This window comes from Scyliorhinus torazame, chromosome 12 (assembly GCF_047496885.1).
Source record: "Scyliorhinus torazame isolate Kashiwa2021f chromosome 12, sScyTor2.1, whole genome shotgun sequence".
NCBI lineage: Eukaryota > Metazoa > Chordata > Chondrichthyes > Carcharhiniformes > Scyliorhinidae > Scyliorhinus > Scyliorhinus torazame.
The window spans coordinates 213,366,041-213,386,019 of record NC_092718.1 but is presented as its reverse complement, the minus strand read 5'-3'; the positions used below and the strand labels follow the sequence as shown (position 1 = coordinate 213,386,019).

Below are 19,979 nucleotides of genomic sequence, written 5' to 3'. Positions count from 1 at the left end.
CCTTGGGAGGATGAGGGCCGGCCGGCGTTCCTGCTTCAGCTCGAAGTCTGCGATCAGCAAAGGCAAGGGGCTCAGCAGCTCGGGGACTGTCACAAATAAAGGCCACGATGAGTTGTCGTAGAACTGACTGCTGACAATCGTACACCTTCGATAAACCAAGCACAGGTCAGGTTAGCCCCGACTGAAGATCCCAGGAGAGCCAGAGCTGACGGAAATCCGTCGGAAATTCCTAACCTGTAGGCTGTAGCGGCCGGTTACAGGACCCCTGTAGAAGAGGGAGCCCCATCTGCAGTCAATTAAGTCTCGGCCCCAGCTAACTGGCCTCGACTTCAAACGTGGTTGTTTTTGGAAACGCAACTAGGAGGGCTCCCTGCAAAGGCCAAGGACTAGACGTCATCATCCTGCCTGACAGTACCTGTGGGGTTTTTTGTTTAAAATAAATAACCAGAGTTGCAGAATTTGATCCCTTCCCAAAACTCTCTGAAAAATTCCCGAGTAATTAGATGGGGAACTTAATCTGTCTGCATGATTAGAAGGAATACCGGCCCTTTGTGGATTCCAGACGATGGAAAACCAGAGGGACTGGTTAACTCTCACCAACTTTTACAGATGCACCATAGAAAGCATCCTATCGGGCTGCATCACCAGCCTGGTATGACAACTGCTCGGCCCAGGACCGCAAGAAACTTCAGAGAGTCATGAACACAGCCCAGTCCATCACACAAACCTGCCTCCCATCCATTGACTCCATCTACACCTCCCGCTGCTTGGGGAAAGCAGGCAGTATAATCAAAGACCCTTCCCACCTGGCGTACTCACTCTTCCAACTTCTTCCATCGGGCAGGAGATACAGAAGTCTGAGAACACGCACGAACAGACTCAAAAACAGCTTCTTCCCCGCTCCTAAACGACCCTCTTATGGACTGACCTCATTAACACTACACCCCTGTATGCTTCATCCGATGCCCTATTATGTATTTTCTCTTATTTTCTTTTCATGTACTTAATGATCTGTTGAGCTGCTCGCAGAAAAATACTTTTCACTGTACCTCGGTACACGTGCCAATAAACAAATCCAATCCAAGGAGTATTCTGCAAACATTATCTATAAGGACTTCCAAGAGGGATTTGAGTGACTAACTAACAAAAATGAAAGCGCACAGAATCGGAGAGTGCGACATGCATTTGGAGGAGATACACAGTAAACATGTACTGATTGGCAAGATGTGACAAATGACATTCCCCAGGGATCTCTTCTGGGGCCTCAGTATTTCACCAAATATATCAATAATGAAGGAATGCAGAGTGGTGTATCCAAGTTTGTAGAAGGCACCAAGTTAGCAGACAAAGTTAGGTTGCTCGGATGGACAAGAAGTTAGAAGGGGACACAGTCAGATTAAGTGAATGGGTTAAACTGTGGCTGCTAAAGCTGAATGTGATCAAGTGCACTTCCACTTTGGATCCATAACAGAATGTTTTATTAGTGGGAGAAATGAGCAAACAATGCAGCAAAAAGATTTGGATGCTTATATATACAGATCACGAATAGTGCATCAGTAACAAAAGTGATTTAAAAAAGGCTATGAACAGTTGGTGTTTTATTTCAGGAATACCGAAGGACAAAATGAGGAGAGGTTCTCCATGGCCTTGGTCAGGTTCCTTCTGGAGGACAGCTTTCAGTTCTGGACAGCACACTTCAGGAAGGAAAGATCTGCTGGATGGTGTGGCTACAGTGCAAATTCGCCAGAAACAGATGCTTAAAGGGCTAAATTAGGGAGACAGATTGGATAAACTTAAACTTGTATTCCCTAGAATTTAGGAGGTTGAGGGGTGATCCAAAATAAGTTTGTTTAAAATGAACAGAAAAAGAGTACTTGCTTTGGCAGGCCAGTCTAGAATAAAGGGGCACAATCTTAAAGTTGGAGTTAAGTTACTGAATCCAGACAGAATGACAAGTGATGATGGGAGGCAAACCAAAAACGGTTCAATTACACAGTACGATGATTTATAACTCCGATATTGAGATTCAGCCAATACCAATTCAGTGGAGGTGGTGACCCGCAGGCACTCGACAACTCCACTTCCCGTTTTTATGTCCATTGGGCTCCCCTTGTTAAGGGGATTGCTGCCAGTATTCGATGGGAACCACCAAGGTTCTGTCTATCGCCATGGCTCACCAGTATAGGTGACCAACCGAGCGTCTGTGATTCCTGACCTGACGTGATCGGAAAGTACGGTGGCTGACGGCAGAGAGGGCAGCTCCTGCATCCAACTCCATCAAGATCGGGTGACTATTTATGTGGAGCGTGACTCGTAAAGGCACTACCAATGGCAGAGCACTGAAATTCAGCTGCTGGTAGTCGTCAGCAGGCTCATCTAAAAGAATACATCTGGTCTCAGGGGTGGGGCCTGCCTGGTGGGGTGGCAGGCCATCTCTTGGGCGTCTCTCACCCCAGTCCCGGAGGTCAGCACAGCGGTGTGTTTCCAGCTCGGCAGTCTGGGCTCTCCTGGTCGGGGGAAAATGTCCGTCTAGTATCCTGACCCTTCAGATGCCGGTCTGGCTTTCAGTGGTAACAGCCCCAAGATCGGGGACAGTAATCATTGGACACCAGAGGTGTTGCTCTGCAGGTGGCTGAACAGCCTAGACCGAGGGCCTCCATGCTCTGCAACTCCTGTATGCCTTGTTACCTGCTCTCACTAGATAGGGAGATTTCAATTGTCCTCTACAGGTCTAACCGTGGTTCGGCTAATAGATTCCTCTGTGTCGTCACATTGTGGATCCTGCAAACCAGCTTGTCTCGCAGCGTCGCAGATAGTGACACCCCGAATTTGCAGAACTCTGCAAGCTTCTGCAGGCGGGTCAGAAACTCCGTCATGGACTCCCCCTGGGTCTGGTCGGCGGTATGGAAATGGAAACGTCTAACAATAATGGGCGGCCTGGGGTTGAAATGCTCAACCACCAAAGCGACCAAGTCTGCGAATGACCATGTCCAACGCGTCGAGGTACATTAGAACATAGAACATTACAGCGCAGTACAGGCCCTTCGGCCCTCGATGTTGCGCCGACCTGTGAAACCACTCTAAAGCCCATCTACACTATTCCCTTATCGTCCATATGTCTATCCAATGACCATTTGAATGCCCTTGGTGTTGGCGAGTCGACTACTGTTGCAGGCAGGGTATTCCACGCCCTTACTACTCTCCGAGTAAAGAACCTACCTCTGACATCTGTCCTATATCTATCTCCCCTCAATTTAAAGCTATGTCCCCTCGTGCTAGACATCACCATCCGAGGAAAAAGGCTCTCACTGTCCACCCTATCCAATCCTCTGATCATCTTGTATGCCTCAATTAAGTTACCTCTTAAAACCTTCTTCTCTCTAACGAAAACAGCCTCAGGTCCCTCAGCCTTTCCTCATAGGCTCTTCATCACACTGTACATGGCAGCCCTGTAAGCCGCGAGGAGGATGACCGTCTGATTTGCATTCTCAATGATGCCGTTGATGCAAAAAAAATATTGCATTCGTTCCACATATTGGGACCAGTCATTAGTACCTGCATCAAAACTTTCCAACTTCCCCACGTGTGGCATGTCTGTCATCGGTAAAGTGTCCTAAGAAAAGTGGGCCGATTCTTAAGATGGCGCCCTCGGCAGCTCCATTTTATCCTAATCGCCAGTGTTGAATCCAGTGAGACCAAAAAAACTTCTCATTGGCTGAGTCTTTGATAATCTGCCCTAATATCACCTTTTATGGCCATGTCAAAATGTGTTACTGCTCCTATGGAGCATCATGGGTGTTTTACCATGTTAAAGGTGCTGCTACATACATACAAGCTCTGTTCACGAGAAAAAATTTGTTGCTGCATCAACCCTGACAACAGTACCCAGGGAGAGATCACAAAGCTGGTCTAGGCCTCCTCGCATGAAGCTGGATAGAGTTCGGGATAGGGTGTGAGGGATTATCACATTGAATTTAGAATCACTCCAATTGTATAAATAGAAATTCTGGAAATCAAAAAGAATTGCGGAAATACACAGCAGGTTTGTCAGTATTAGAGAGAAGGAAGATTCAGCTAAGAAAGGTTCCACTCAAAATATACATCATCCTTTCTCTTTCCGAGCGGATAGCTCGAATATATATTTGCAGCACCCATGTTTTAACATTTTACTCTAAATGGATGAGCAATTTAAACATTTTCTTCAACTTCGGGTCCTGCCCAGGTGATTAGAAGCTGCATATATGATTTACCCACTATTAACGAAGATGAAATCCCTACCAGATACACAGATAATTTTCAGCTTTCCTACTTTCAAAAGGAACCCAGAGTCTGACGAGAGGAAGTCACCTATGAAATTTGATTAAGGATCAATGAAGCATTGTTATTGATGAGAAATTAACAGATAGATAGTTGTAAAGATCCATAATACAAATCTCTCTTCTCTGGTTCTTCCTGCATCCAACTACAGGTGTGAATAAATTAAAATCACAGGAACTGACATCTGGACTAAAAGCACTAAACTTGGCAGGCTTGCATTCCCTCGAGATTAGAACAATGACCTAATTGAAGTGTTTAAAATGATTGAAAGGAGTTAATAGGGTAGATATTATTTCCTCTGGTGGTGGAGTTCAGAACAAGGGGGAAATAGCCTTAAAAATAGTAAACCCATTCAAGGATGATGTCAGGAAGCACTTTTAAGGGTAATAGAAATCTGGAACTCTGCAAAAAAGCAGTTGAGGTTAGGAAGTTGGGGGGGAGGGGGTGTCAACTGAAAATTTAAGTTCCAAGATTGATAGTTAAGCAAGGGTAATAAAACGTTACAGACCTGGGTGGATATCAGCCATGATCTAATTGAATGGCTGAAAAGGCTTGAAGAGCAGAAAGGAAATGGAATAGGTCAGTGGACTGCCCATCGAACCTAGGACTTGAAGACACTGGATAGAAAATGAAAAGCGGATCTTTCATTCCTGATCTTGAACAGAAGTTTAAATAACTGAGCTGGGAATGGTACTGACTAAGGCATGCCACTCACTTGCAAAACAATTGCCCCCCCACCCCTGGCCAAAACACCTTCAATTTCCAACACACTCGCATCTCAGATTTACCGGAGGCTCCTGCTGAATCATCCAACTCTCCTTCCTCCAAATCCATGTTGTTGCTGTATTCAACATCATTCTCTCCAGACCTGGAAAAGTAGAGCTTGAAAAGTTACATCGACATAACAAAGAACTCAGAAAATTCAAGCCAGTTATTAGTTGAGCGAATTCAATATCTGGACGTGGACAAAGACATATCTGGGATCCATCGAAGTGTGTCAAAGGTTTAAGTCATCTTTGCACAATCACAAATTCGTGTTACAAAGAAATGCCTCCATCAGTGAGCAGCAAGTGTTCCAATACTTCAGAGGCATTGTACTACAAGCATCTGACAGTGGCCATGAATGAAATTCTCTCCCCTAATTCAATAAATGAACGTTTTGAAAAATGGCTGAGCAATTCTTATTCTTGTCAAGAGGGAAGACTGCTGTATGAACTCCTCTTGCTATTATAAAGTTAGTCTCTAGGGCACACAAAGACAGCTTGGGGAAACTCTCCCACCATTTATTTCCCTTTGAAACATGCCCACAGCAGACCAGGAACATGAAGAGTGATGATTTATTATGTCCTCAAGGTAAATTCTCCCCTTGCCCTCTCAACGAGCTGGTTCAAGCTGGGCTATGGATTTGGGAGCCCTGGCAGTCCTCAGGCACCTTGCCCAACCGCCATTCTTCCCAAGGGCCAAGGTGGTGCGTTTTGTTGGTAGGGTATTCATAAAGGGACAGAGAAGAGTCCAAATGTCTCCAGTAGGGTCATTGGAACTCTGGCCGAACACAAAACATTAGTTCAATCCCAGTTGCAATATTTCTAAGGTACTGCACTCTAGGACAGACACAATCACTTGAGTGCAGAAAGGAATTACTAGAAGAGTTCCAGGGATGAAGGATCAGCATGACTGGGATACTGGAAATGATGGGACCGTCTCCTTTGATCTATAGCGAGCAAAGATGAGATATTGATAAATTCCCGATGGGTTTAGATGGTAAATAAAGAGAAACTGTTTCTAACAGTTGAAGGGCTGGTAACCAGAACAAACAAATTTAAAGTGATTGCCAAAAGAACGAAAGGCAACTTGCGGACCCCCCCCCCCACCACACCACATGATGAGTGGTTATGATTTGGAATGCACTAACAGGATGGTGGAAACAGGTTCCACCAACATAACAGGCTTCAAAATGGAATTGGATAAATAGTTGGGAGAAAAGAATTACACTGATTTGGGGAAAAGAGTGGGCGAGTGGAATCAATTCAATCCTTCCAAAGAGCGGCTGCAGACTTGATGAGTTGATTGGCCCTTTCACTGAACTATTCTAATGATTTTCTTTTAAACGGTGTTTTTTAAAAAACCACTGTGCTATCTTGCTGCCATCACAGGCGACACAGTAGCTAGCACTGTTGCTTCACAGCGCCAGGGTCCCAGGTTCGATTCCCTCCTTGGGTCACTGTCTGTGTGGTGTCTGCACGTTCTCCCCGTGTGTGCGTGGGTTTCCTCGGGGTGCTCTGGTTTTCCTCCCACAAGTCCCGAAAGACGTGCTTGTTAGGTGAATTGGACATGCTGAATTCTCCCTCAGTGTACCAGAACAGGTGCCAGAGTGTGGCGACTAGAGGATTTTCACAGTAACTTCATTGCAGTGTCAATGCAAGCCTACTTATGACACTAATAAAGATATTAAAAATGTGAATCGGTCAACAGACATGAAACAGACCATTAGGAGCTGGCAATACTAACATGGTCTCCTCATCAATGTCATTTTCCTCAGTATTACTGGTTGCCGTGGAGCTAGCAGAGGAGCTACTGCCATCAAGTTGGATCAATTCATCATCCACGGTGAGGCATTCTATGTCCAAATCGCCATCAGACAGATCATGCTAAACAAACAAGAGAAATTTTACATTCCTCACATTTCACCTATCTTAATGTTTCATTAACTGAAATGCAATTACTGTACACATTTTGAAATTATAAGTTATAACAAGCAATACACAAGTGAATTCTATTCTCAGGTGGACTGTCTAAGCGAGATCCCAGACAATAAGGACTCCTTTAGTAGCCAAGACCTGATCAGAGCTTAAAATAATGTGTTAACAGAACAATAAACTTTTGCAGTGGTTAAGTTTATCACATGCAACATGTTGATACTCTCGACACTCATAATTTGTAGATATTTCATTTGTTTAACACACATGGTGCCCAGAATGCAAACCAACCAATTCTCTGTTGTAATACTGGCAACCAAATAGAATTTGGAGGGATGGAGTTTAAAAACAGGGAGGTTGAGACCACACCTGGAGTACTGTCTACAGTTATGGTCTCCTTACTTGTGAAAGGATGTACTGGCACTGGAGGGGGTGCAGAGGAGATTCACTATGTTGATTCCGGAGTTGAGACGACTGGCTTATGAGGAGAGACTGAGTAGTCTGGGACGAAACTCATTGGAATTAAGAAAAATGAGAGGGGATCTTATAGAAACATATAAAATTATGAAGGGAATAGATAAGGTAGAAACAGGGAGGTTGTTTCCACTGGCGGGTGAAACTAGAACTAGGGGGCATAGCCTCAAAATAGGGCGGAGCAGATTTAGGACTGAGTTGAGGAGGAGCTTCTTCACTCAAAGGGTTGTGAATCTGTGGAATTCCCTGCCCAGTGAAGCAGTTGAGGCTACCTCGTTGAATGTTTTTGAAGGCAAAATGGATAGATTTTTGAACAGTAAAGGCATAAAGGGTTATGGTGAACGGGTGGGTAAGTGGAGCAGAGTCCAGAAAAAGATCAGCCATGATCTTATTTGAATGGTTGAGCAGGCTTGAGGTGCCTAATGGCCTACTCCTGCTCCTAGTTCTTATGTATCTCAGCATATCCCAGAAGCATACAAGAAAATGGTCTTTTCACTAAACACCCAGAGAACTAAGGTCCTCTTTCAACAGCCCACCACGTTCCCCAACCATTACGATCATTGGCAAGATCCTTGAAAATGTGGATCGTTTTCCATATCTTGGGAATCTTTTCTTAACAAAATCAGACAGATAACAAAATTCACCATAGTCTTCAATGTGCCAGCTCAGCCTTCAGCCAACTGAGAAAGTGTATGAAAACTAGGCTCTCAAGGCTAAAGGTCATGGCTTACCATGGTACAGTGATTTCCATGCTCTTCAATGGAGGTACAGACAACCTATAGCAGACATCTCAAAGCACAGGGGAAGTTTCACCAGCACTGTCCTTCACAAGATTCTCCAAATCTGGTGGCAGGAAAACCAGTCCAACAGCACGGTCCTCTCCCAAGCCAGCATACCCACTATTGAGACAATGCAAAACCGGTAGGCGGCACGGTGGCCCAGTGATTAGCACTGCTGTATCACAGCGTCAAGGACCCGGGTTCGATCCCTGCCCCGGGTCACTGTCTCTGTGGAGTTTGCACATTCTCTCCATGTCTGCGTGGGTCTTATCCCCACAAACCCAAAGATGTGCAGGGTAGGTGGATTGGCCAAGCTAAATTGCCCCTTAATTGGAAAAAATAAATTTGGTTCTTATGCAGAGTATGCAGAGACAAAGTCAAAACATCAGAACAAACAAATCTTCAAACACCTCACCCGCCCTGCCCCCCAGGCACCATCTGTTGTAAATGCGCATTGGACATATCTGGCATCTCAGAACCTATCAAATCAGAGTGGAAGCAAGTCCTCGATCAGAGGGACTGCTGAAAAGGAGATGCCTCTTCTACATGTGTTTTTTGGGGTCTTTCACAAACGTTTATTGTATCCTCATTATAATGTGAAAGAGGATGTAGGGAAATTCATGGGCCATATGTCAAGATCCTGAACAGTGCAGAGATGTGGGATCAGCAAGTTATTAAATTCTGCAGCACAGATAACTAAGCCAGGTCATACTGATTTTCTGGAAGCTAAGATTTAGGGGTCACGGATACACTTTCCTGAAATTCTGTTTGAAGTTTTACAAAAAATACTTTGGAAGTGCTGCACAAAAAAAAGGGTTTTGAAACAAATTAAAAACTAAAGCAAATCTGTATCTATAACTAAACCAATTACATTAGAGTCATCTTGCACAGTCTTGTCCTCTTCGTCCTCCTCTTTGACCAGGCTGATAGCCAATACTGAACATGCTCCCTCTGCTGGCAGATCCTCATTACGGACAAGCTTTTTCATCCTCATGTCTGAGAAATCACTGTTTTGTGGGCTCAAGTGTGTATCAGGTGGTGACAAATTCTGTGATGCCCTGTTACGCGATAGCTCAATGGCCAATCTCTGTAGATTTGGGACAGAAAGAAGATACAAATGGAAGCGGTTTTTAAAAAGGCAAATTTTTAAAACAAGACTGAATTAACAGGTGCAGTCCATGCACAAATGTCGTCTTGGTATTAGTTTTCCCTCAAATATGGTTAACATGCGTATTTTACAGAAAACTTCACTATGTTTACAGAATACTACAAGAAACGTTACAAAGCATGAATTCTGACCAAGCTAAAGAGGCCATGTCATTTCTCATTGATATCCTGTGAGGATATAGGTCAACTGTATCGCCATAATAAAATAAAAGCCATTTGTTTAATCTCCGATAAGCAAGGGGATTAGATATTGAAGCACACCTGGATTCTATTAATTAAAGTGTTTTATTGATTTTATTAAAACAGATGAACAGGGTCTCCTACTTGTAGATCTCTAATCCCCAATCAAATGGTATTAATGATATGAAGGAAATAGTTTGCTCAAAGCTAAATTATATGAATTTGTATTGACGCGATTCTGTCTTCTACTGCCGAGAAAAGCACAAGCATTTGATGATGAGTTCTTTTAGCACAGATTTTCTCAGGCTCTAGCAGCAGTAATGGCCAAAATTGTTCAGCATTGGCATTTTTAAAATGCTAAACATTTATCCAACGTGCCATTTTTTTTTAAAAAAAGGGAATTTTTTTTGTTTGAGAGTTACTTGCAATAGACCAAGATCAAAGAAAAGAAGCGCATAGTCTGACTGAGAGAGCATAGTGACATTGGCCTCCTTTATCCAGTATCAGGAACGTGACTTAATCAGAAAAGGCTTCATGCATAAAATAGTTGAAGTTTAATAATCATTTCAAGACTTCAACCGTGGCAGGGCTGCAACATAGGAATGCAATGATGTTGGGCTTGAGAAAAGGACAAGCTACAGTCACAAGGCAAGAAGAGACACCTGGAGGTGGAAGAAATGCTCAGTATCCACAGCTCAAGCAACAAAAACACATTTTGATTGGTGGTCATATATAATGCACACCCCAAATTCCAGACACATTGAGGGGCTAAATACATACGATATTCAGAAAATAATGGTACTTTTGTTGAGCTCTTTTCTTTACACTCTTCATTCAAAATTTCCCTTTCAATACTGCAAGGGTCCTTCCCAATAATTCCCTTATTTCCCCTTTATTTTTGCTGTCATCATTTTGAACCATGGAAGCTGAACGGACATGTATCTTTAAAGTCAAGCAGCAGAGAGAATGAGGAATTCAAAAAGTTGCAACATAGTACATGGTGCTAGTTTTCGAGTATCAGAGCTCAGATTCTGTGGCACCCGAGATGGGTGGGACTCGGTTCGATTGGTTGGCTGGTGGCCAATGAATTGGCCAAAAGGCCGTATTCTGCCTTATAGCAGATGGTGATTGGATCCTGCCCGAGTGGGATGATTTCCACAGACCCAAGGAAAACACAGTTGGAGACCTGGACGCTAAGACACAAGGACCCGCTCTCTCTCATGTTTTCTCCAGAAAAGCTGGATAGCTGCTGTATTTCTGAAACTGCAGAGACCAGAGTGAACCTACAACAAAAACTATTACTGACTGGAAAACAGAGAACTCGACCTGAAAGTATGATTTTGAAGGAAATGTGCTTAAAAGACAACCATCTGAAACTTTATGCTTTTACATATTATTTTCACCCCTCTTTTCTCCTGTGTGCGCACGCATGCGTATATAGGTGGGAGCAAGTGGGGGATTAGGAATTAGATAATAGTGAACCAATTATATTTGAATAAAAAAGTAATTGTGTTTAAATTTATAACCTTGGTGACTGCGATTATCGGGCAGGCAAGGGCTTAGGGTATTTTTCTTTTTAAAAAAATACATTTTATTCAGGCATTTTCATAAAACAAACCAGAGCACAAGAAAGATTCTACAGCATTATAAACAACGAACACCCCACTCCCCCCACCCCGCCTTCCCCATTTTACCCTCCTTACCTAACCCCTCAATCAAAGAAATTGCTGAACGTCTTCCGCCTCCGATCGAACCCCTCAACTGACCCTCTTCAGGGCAAACTTGACCTTCTCCAGTCTCAGGAATTCCGCCAGGTCACTCACCCATACCCCTGCTTTCGGCGGCTCAGAGTCCCTCCACCCTGCAAGATCCGTCTCCGGGCTATCAGGGAGGCAAAGGCTAAAACAGCAGCCTCTCTCGACCCTGGACATCCAGATCTTCCGACACCCCGAATATCACTACCTCTGAACTCGGGGCCACCTTCACCCCCAGCACCTTGGACATTACGTCCGCAAACCCCTGCCAGAACCCCTTTAGCTTCGGCCCAGAACATGTGACGTGATTCGCAGGCCTCCCAGCGCACCCCCCACACCTATCCTCTACCCCTCAAAAAATCTACTCAACTGCCCTATAGTCATACGTGCTCTATGAATTACCTTAAACTGAATGAGGCTTAGTCCTGCACACGACGAGGATGCATTCACCCTCCGCGGGGCCTCCTCCTGGCCTCCACCTCCTCCTCCCACTTCTGCTCTATATCCCCCAATAGGGCCCTCCCAATCCATCAGCTCCTTGTAGTCCCTAGACACCTTCCCCTCCCCTATCTCCTCCTTCGACAGTACCTTACCATGCAACCCCAGGGACAATAGCTCAGGAAAAGATGGCAACTCTCCTCACGAAATCCTGAACCTGCAGGTACCTGAAACCGTTCCTCCTGGGCAACTCGCACTCTTCCTCCAGGTCCTCTAACTTCGCAAAACTGCCCCCTATAAACAGGTCTCCGAATCGCTCGATCCCTGCCTGCAGCCACTCCCAAAGCCTCGCATCCAGCCCCCCCCAACCAGTGCAAACCTATGGTTGTTACAAATCAGTGCCACACCGAGGCACCCTCCAATCCCAAATGCTGCCTCCACACCCTCAAAGCCGACATCACCACTGGGCACATAGAGTGCCTGGCCGGTGAGTGTGAGAACAGCAGAGGCTCTACTAACAACGCCCTCGAGCTCGTACCCTGCAAGAAGCCGCCTCCATGCCTCCCCTCCCCCACTACCCATTTCATAACCATGGCCATGTTCGCCGCCCAGTAGTAGCCCATTATATTTGGCAACGCCAGCTCCTTCCTCCTCGCCCTGCTCCAGAAAAGCCCTCCTGACCTGCAGACTCTCCCCCGTCCATACATACCCAGAAATCAGCGTATTGACTTTTTTAAAGAACGCCTTTGGGACAAAGATTGGAAGGTTCTAAAATATGAACAGAAACCTTGGCAGCACCATCATTTTTACTGTCTGCAGCGACTTAGGGTATTTTCCTAAGAATTATTCAATTAATTGAATTCCGTTGACTCCGGGTCAACGGTGTTGGAATCGACCGCCCCCTAGTCCTGGGTGTTGTAATAATACCTAATTTGACTTTATTTCTGCCCCGTCCAAGGTCCCAAAATATTCTTAAAATCCAAGATTGCAAGGGCAAATCTAACTAACGGCAATACTATTAGATTCCTTCCTACAGTAAAATATGGCCCAGTTTTTGTACAAAAAAATAATTGATGAACAGCTTTATTTCCTCCAGGTTGGGAAAAAACACAGCTGATGTAAAATGTCAAATGAAATTGAAATACAAGCAAAACACATTATAAACAACAAAAGCGCCATTTAACATCCTCAAAAACACATTTGAACTCATTTTTCTTCAGTCAGGCGATTATAGGAAATCTTTTGCAACATTCTTTTCTTACAAACAATTGCTACAATGTCAAAAGAAACAAAGCACAGAAGAGAACATGTACGAGACCATCCTGATAGCAACACAAAGGTAGTTAGATATTCTGTGCTGCAACCAATGACTCAGGCTGGTTATTATTTGAATTCTTCAGAGGACTGAGAAAGCAGCTAAATCAGGAAGACCACAATATATTCAGGGGAGAAGTGAGTCAGAGATTTGATATTATCAAAATGTCAATCTGAACTATTAAAATTCCTATTTGGCTGAAGTATAAAGACAGATTACAGACACCGACCTCTTTGAGATTGTTGACTTGCTGAATGTAACCTGTCTGAGCCACCTCAAGCTGGTTGATGTACCAATTTTGGTCACGGCACTTCTGGAAGAACGTAGGAGCACGCACCTGATACCTGCAGCATTGAAATGGACAGAAATGACGGACAAGTAGAGTCTAGCATTTTGAAAATAGGTGTGCTAGTTGGACAAAATATTGATCAATAAGATCATATATATTTAGAGAAATCCAAAATAAAGACAATACAAATGCTCGACATTAACATAATACAAACTGACCATCAGTCCTCGTGAAACTAATGAAATGGAGACAATTATTCAGGGATAGCCCAAAATTAGTTGAGGTTAGAAGGCCAGACTAATGGGAACTTGCTGGAAATTTTGAACCACTTCAAAGATTCAGTGACACGTGCAGACAATTTTATCAGAGCAAATCATCAACTAAAATACATCCTACAATAATAAAAAGCATACGAAAGAAAATAACTTGCAGTTATATGGCACTATTTACATTCTTGGGATGTTCCAAAATTATCTAGTCATCAAATGTTGTCTTTTGTGATTGTTGCATTTGCCTACATCAATCTGCACAAAGGAACCACAGGGATCAATGAGATTAACAACCAGTTAATCGAATATTTAAAATTATTTTATGGGATGTTGGCTTCGCTGGCTAGGTCTGCATTTTCACTGCCTTTCCCCAATTGCCCTCGAGGTGGTGAGCTGCCTTCATGAACCGCTGCAATTCTTGTGGTGCAGGTACACCCACATTGCTGTTAGGGAGTTTCAGCATTTTAACGCAATGACAGTGAAGGAACGGAATAGATTTACAAGTCAGGATGGTGAGTGACTTGGAGGGAAATCTTCGGGTGGTGGGGTTCCCCATGTACCTTCTGCCCTTGTCCTTCTAGGTGGTAGAGGTCATGGGTTTGGAAGGTGCTGTTGAAGGAGCCTTGTTGAATTTCTGCAATGCATCTTGTATATCGTGCACACTGCTGCCACTGTCGACGGAGGGGGTGGCTGGAGGTGGTGTAAAATCAAGCAGGCTGCTAAGTCCTGGACCGGATGGCGTTGTTGGAACTGCACTCATCCAGGAAAATGGAGTATTCCATCACATCCTGACAAGATGATCAGAGGATTGGATAGGGTGGACAGTGAGAGCCTTTTTCCTCGGATAGTGATGTCTAGCACGAGGGGACATAGCTTTAAATTGAGGGGAGATAGATATGAAACAGATGTCAGAGGTAGGTTCTTTACTCAAGAGTAGTAAGGGCGTGGAATGCCCTGCCTGCAACAGTAGTGGACTCGCCAACATGAAGGGCATTCAAACGGTCATTGGATAGACATATGGACGATAAGGGAATAATGTAGATGGGCTTTAGAGTGGGTTCACAGGACGGCGCAACATCGAGGGCCGAAGGGCCTGTACTGCGCTGTGATGTTCTATGTGTGTCTTGTAGATGGTGGACAGGCTTTGGTGAGTCAGGTGGTGAGTTACTCGCCACAGAATTCCCAGCCACTTGCGTGCTCTTGTAACCACAGCATTTATATGGATAGCCCACTTCAGTTTCCTATCAAAGATAAGCTCCAGGATGCAGATGGTGGGGGATTCAGTGACGTTAATGCCATTGAATGTCAAGGGGAGTTGATTGAATTTTTTCTTGGGGGTGGCATTGCCTCGCACAAATGTACTTGCCACATATCGCCCAAGCCTGAATGCTGCCCAGGTCATGCTTGGTACTGACTGCTCCAGTATTAAGAAGTCACAAATGGTGCTGTGTATTGCATCAGTGAACATCACCAATTCGGGCCTTATGATGGTGGCAAGTCTTTGATGAAACAAGCTGGGCCCAGGATAATATCCTGAGGAACTCCAGCAGCGACTGAGGTGACTGACCTCCAACAAACACAACCATTTTTCTTTGTGCCAGGTATGACTCTAACCAGTGTCGAGCTTTCCTCCAGATTCCCATTGACTTAAGTTTTGCTAGGGCTGATTGATGCCACACTTGGTCAAATGCTGCTTGATGTCAAGGGCAGTCATTCCCACCTCCAGTCAAGTTAACTTCTTTTGTCCATGTTTGAACCAAGGCTGCAATGAGGTCAGGAGCTCGATGATCCTGGCAGGACCCAAACTTGAGTGTCAGTGAACAGATTGTATTTAAGCAACGCTTGATAGCGCCCTTGATGACTCTTTCCATCACTTTGTTGATGATCGAGAGTAGATGGATGGAGCAAAGGTTGGTTGGGTTGGACTCGTCCTACTTTTTGTGAATAGAACCTGCCTGGACACCTTCCACATTGTCAGGAAGATGCCAGTGTAAGCTGTGCTGGAACAGCTTGGCTACGGTCGCAGCTAGGTCTGGAGCACGTCATCAGTACTATTGTCAAGGCCTATAACCGTTGCAGTATCCATTTATTGACATCATGTAGGGTGAATCAATATGGCTGACGACTGACATCTGTGGTGCTGGCACCAGTGGAGGAGGCAGAGATGGATCATCCACTCGGCACTTTGGACTGACGATTGTTGCAAATCATTTAGCCCTGTCTTCTGCATTGATGTGCTGGGCTGACTCATCAATGAGAATAGGGGTATTTATGGAGCCTCCTCGTCCAGTTAATAGTTTAATTGTCTACCATCATTCACACAATAATTGGTAGGACTACAGGGTTTAGATCTGATCCATTGGATGTTGGATCTCTTGGCTCTGTCTATTACATCCTACAGGTTTGTTTGGAATCACTAGCTTTCGGAGCGTTGCTCCTTCATCAGGGAAGTCCTGAAGGAGTAACGCTCCGAAAGATAGTGATTCCAAACAAACCTGTTGGACTTTTAACATGGTGTTGTAAGACTTCTTACTGTGCTCAGCCCAATCCAACCCCAGCATCTCCACATCTTTACATCCTGTTTTTGTTGTTTGGCATGCTAGTACGTTGCTGTATCTTCACCAGGTTGACATCTCATTTTTAGGTATGCTTGGTGCTGCCCCTTGTATGCCGTCCTTCATTGAACCAGGATTGACCCCCTCCCCCCCGGAAGCTTGATGTTAATGGTGGAGAGGGGGTCTGCTGGGCCACGGGTTTACAGGTTGTGGTTGTATAAAACTCTGCCACTGATATCCACAACACATCATGGGTGCCCAGTCTGGAGTTGCTAAATCTATTCAAAATCTGTCCCATTTAACCAGGTGGTAGTGCCACAGAACACAATGGAGGGTATCCTCATTGTGAAGCCGGGTCTTCATCTCCACAAGCTCTGTGCAGTGGTCACTCCTACCAATACTGTCATGGGCAGATGCATCTGCAACAAGTATGTTGGTGAGGATGAGGTTAAATAGGTTTTTTTCTATTGTTGATTCCCTCATGAGACTTCATGGGGTCCAGAGTAGATGTTGAGAACTTCCAGGGCAATTCCCTCCTGACTGTGCCGCCACCTCTGGCCAGTCTGTCTGGGCACAGGGACAGGACAAACCCAGGGATGGTGATGGCAGTGTCTGGTACATAGTCATACTCACCGAGTCATACCTTGAGTGACAATGTCAGGTTGCTGCTTGAATATTCTGTGAGACATCCCTACTGATTTTGACACAAGCCCCCAGATTTTAGTAAGGAGGACTTTTGTTATGGGCCAAGGTTTAGAGAACCCCAAAGTGTATCATGGAGTTCACCTGACCCACAACTTTTAATAGATTGGGGTATGGGGAGCACACGGCCCACTCTACAGGTGTGGTACAGCAACCTTTTTAAAACACAGTGAACACCTTAGCAACCATTAATTCAAAGACAATCTCCAAAGAATACAGCACTAAGTAATCCTTAAGCTGTCCATTTAACCTCAATAAGACTTTAAAAAAAACTTTAAACAGAAGCACATCAGGTTAAAGTGACTACTGAGAGCAGTTATTAGTTTTAAATCACCAAAGGATCGGTTTACAGTCTTTAGATTACAGAAAGACTAATACCGCTTCTGGCTGTGACTGCAGCTATCCAGCTCTGAAAATGAACTAAAACACACCCTGCAGCAAACAGCCTAAAACAAAAGTAAAAAGCTGACAGACAGCCCAGCTGCACCCACACTCCGACATCACTGAAAAACACCCAATTCTTAAAGGTACTCAGAAAAAAAAAATAAACCATCAACTTCAAGATGGTTTCATTTTTCACCTTTTCACCATCCTTTAAGAAATGCACACAGTAAATATACTTTATCGTTTCAAAAAAAAACAACACACGCAAACAAGTAGGATAATATAGTCCATCTCTTTTCATTCTTCTTCCTCCAACTGAAATTCTTCTTGATTAACAGTCCCTTTGAACAAGAAGTTCTCTGCACAATCCATTCATTTACCTATGCCTCGGCATTTCTCTTTAAAGTCAGATACTTTAGTTCAATCTGATCATGTCCCTTGCAATTCTCCAACACAGGAGCATTAGTTATCACAGCTTTCAGGCAGTCAAATGCCCGTTGAAAGTCTGCTGTCCACTGACATTTTTGACGTTTCTTCAGCAAGTCCATCAGTGGAGCAACCACGCTACAAACCTTTTGCTCAAATGTTTGATCAAATCCACTCATGCCAAAAAAATTGTATTATTTCCCTTCGTCTTGAGGGTATCGGAAACTCCTCAATCACTGTTGGTTTCACATCCTGTGTGACCATTCGACCCTGTCCGATTGTATGGCCAAGGAAAGTGACTTGGGCTTTTCCAAATTCACTTTTGGCTAGGTTTATCACCAAACCCGCCTCCTGAAGTCGATCGAATAACTCCATCAGATGTTTTAAATGTTCTTTCCATGCCTGGCTGAAATTTACCAGATCGTCGATATATACCGCACAATTGGGCAATCCTGAAACAACTTTGTTAGTTAACCGTTGAAATGTGGCTGGGGCGTTCCTCATGCCAAATGGCATAACTTTGAATTCGTATATACCATCTGGAGTCACAAAAGCTGAAATCTCCTTCACCCTTTCGGATAAAGGTGCCTGCCAGTAACCTTTAGGTAAATCCAGTTTAGAAATAAAAGCTGATTGTCCCATTTTCTCAATGCAATCCTCCAAACGTGGGATAGGATAAGAGTCCATTCTTGTAACTGCATTAACCTTTCTATAGTCCACACACAATCGTTGGGTACCATCTGGTTTAGGTACCATCACGATGGGTGAGCTCCATTGGCTGCAACCCACTTCAATTATGCCATTTTTAAGCATACTCTCAATCTCTTTGTTAACCTGTGCCGTATGGATGTTGTTTGATTGGAACAGCATTTCCCACATCTACATTATGTATAGCCATTTTAGTACTTCCCAATTTATCTCCACAACCTTGCCCACGTGATATCAATAACTCTTTCAGGTCAGTTCATTTTTCCGCTGGAAGGTAACTCAATAATGTATCCCAATTTTTAAGAACATCCTCGTTTTCCAATTTAATTTGAGGTATGTCAAATTCACAGTCATCTGGATTTGGTTCGTCACTGAGTTAGAATCATTAAAACCTCCTCCTTTTTCTCTCGTTCCCTTTCAAAGTACCTTTTAAGCATATTCACGACACACTCGGTGAGTTTTCCTTCTATCTGGTGTTTTTACCACATAGTTCACCTCACTTAATTTCCTTTCAATCTGATACGGTCCACAAAAACCTTGCTTTTAAAGGCTCACCTACCACTGGTAACAACACTAAAACTTTATCTCCACTGGCAAAACTACGAACTTTGGATTTCTTGTCCGCTACCCGTTTCATCACATTTTGTGCAACTTTAAAATGTTGTCTAGCCAATTCACCTGCTCTATTTAATCGTTCCCTAAAATTTGACACGTAATCCAATAATGTAATTTCCGATTTCTCACTCACCAATTTTTTCTAAATCAATTTAAGTAGTCTTCTTACCTCATGACCAAAACTTAGTTCAAAAGGACTGAATTTGATTGACTCATTAGGTGCATCCCTAATTGCAAACATTACAAATGGAATTCCTTAATCCCAATCCTCTGGATAATCTTGACAATAAATCCTCAACATTGTCCTTTATGTCTGATACCACCTCAGAGGCTGGTTTAGCACACTGGGCTAAATCGCTGGCTTTTAAAGCAGACCAAGCAGGCCAGCAGCACGGTTCAATTCCCGTACCAGCCTCCCAGAACAGGCGCCAGAATGTGGCGACTAGGGGCTTTTCACAGTAACTTCATTGAAGCCTACTCGTGACAATAAGCGATCTTCTAATGCTCCCTGCGATTCTGGATGATGCACAGTTGATTTAAATTATTTTATTCCTAAGCTATCCATAACTTCTTTGAATAACCTTGAGGTAAAATTTGATCCTTGATCCGATTGTATTTCTGTGGGTAGTCCATATCTAGTAAAGAATTTAAGTAACTCCTCCACAATCTTTTTAGCTGTAATATTACGTACTAGAATGGCCTCTGGAAACCTAGTAGACACATCCATTATCGTCAAAAGATATTGATTCCCACTTTTTGTTTTAGGAAGCGGTCCTATTAGGACTCTTGTAAAAGGTTCCTCAAATGCTGGAATGGGTATTAAGGGTGCTGGTTTTATCACTGCTTGAGGTTTCCCTATCACTTGACATGCGTGACATGATTGACAAAATTTTACTACATCTTTATGTAGT

General features: G+C 43.8%; 1 protein-coding gene across 11 annotated transcripts in view; it reads right to left on the bottom strand.

Annotated features, from left to right (window-relative positions):
* The window catches only part of trim37 (tripartite motif containing 37), a 210,467-nt gene that overhangs the window by 40,726 nt on the left and 149,762 nt on the right, over positions 1-19,979 (bottom strand). For all 11 annotated transcript variants that reach the window (XM_072469883.1, XM_072469882.1, XM_072469885.1 and 8 more), the window contains 4 exons: positions 13,350-13,464; positions 9,138-9,353; positions 6,826-6,965; positions 5,106-5,185 (listed from right to left, as the gene is read on the bottom strand). In XM_072469883.1, the coding sequence (XP_072325984.1) occupies positions 5,106-5,185; positions 6,826-6,965; positions 9,138-9,353; positions 13,350-13,464 (551 nt within the window). The remainder of the gene's footprint in view (positions 1-5,105; positions 5,186-6,825; positions 6,966-9,137; positions 9,354-13,349; positions 13,465-19,979) is intronic.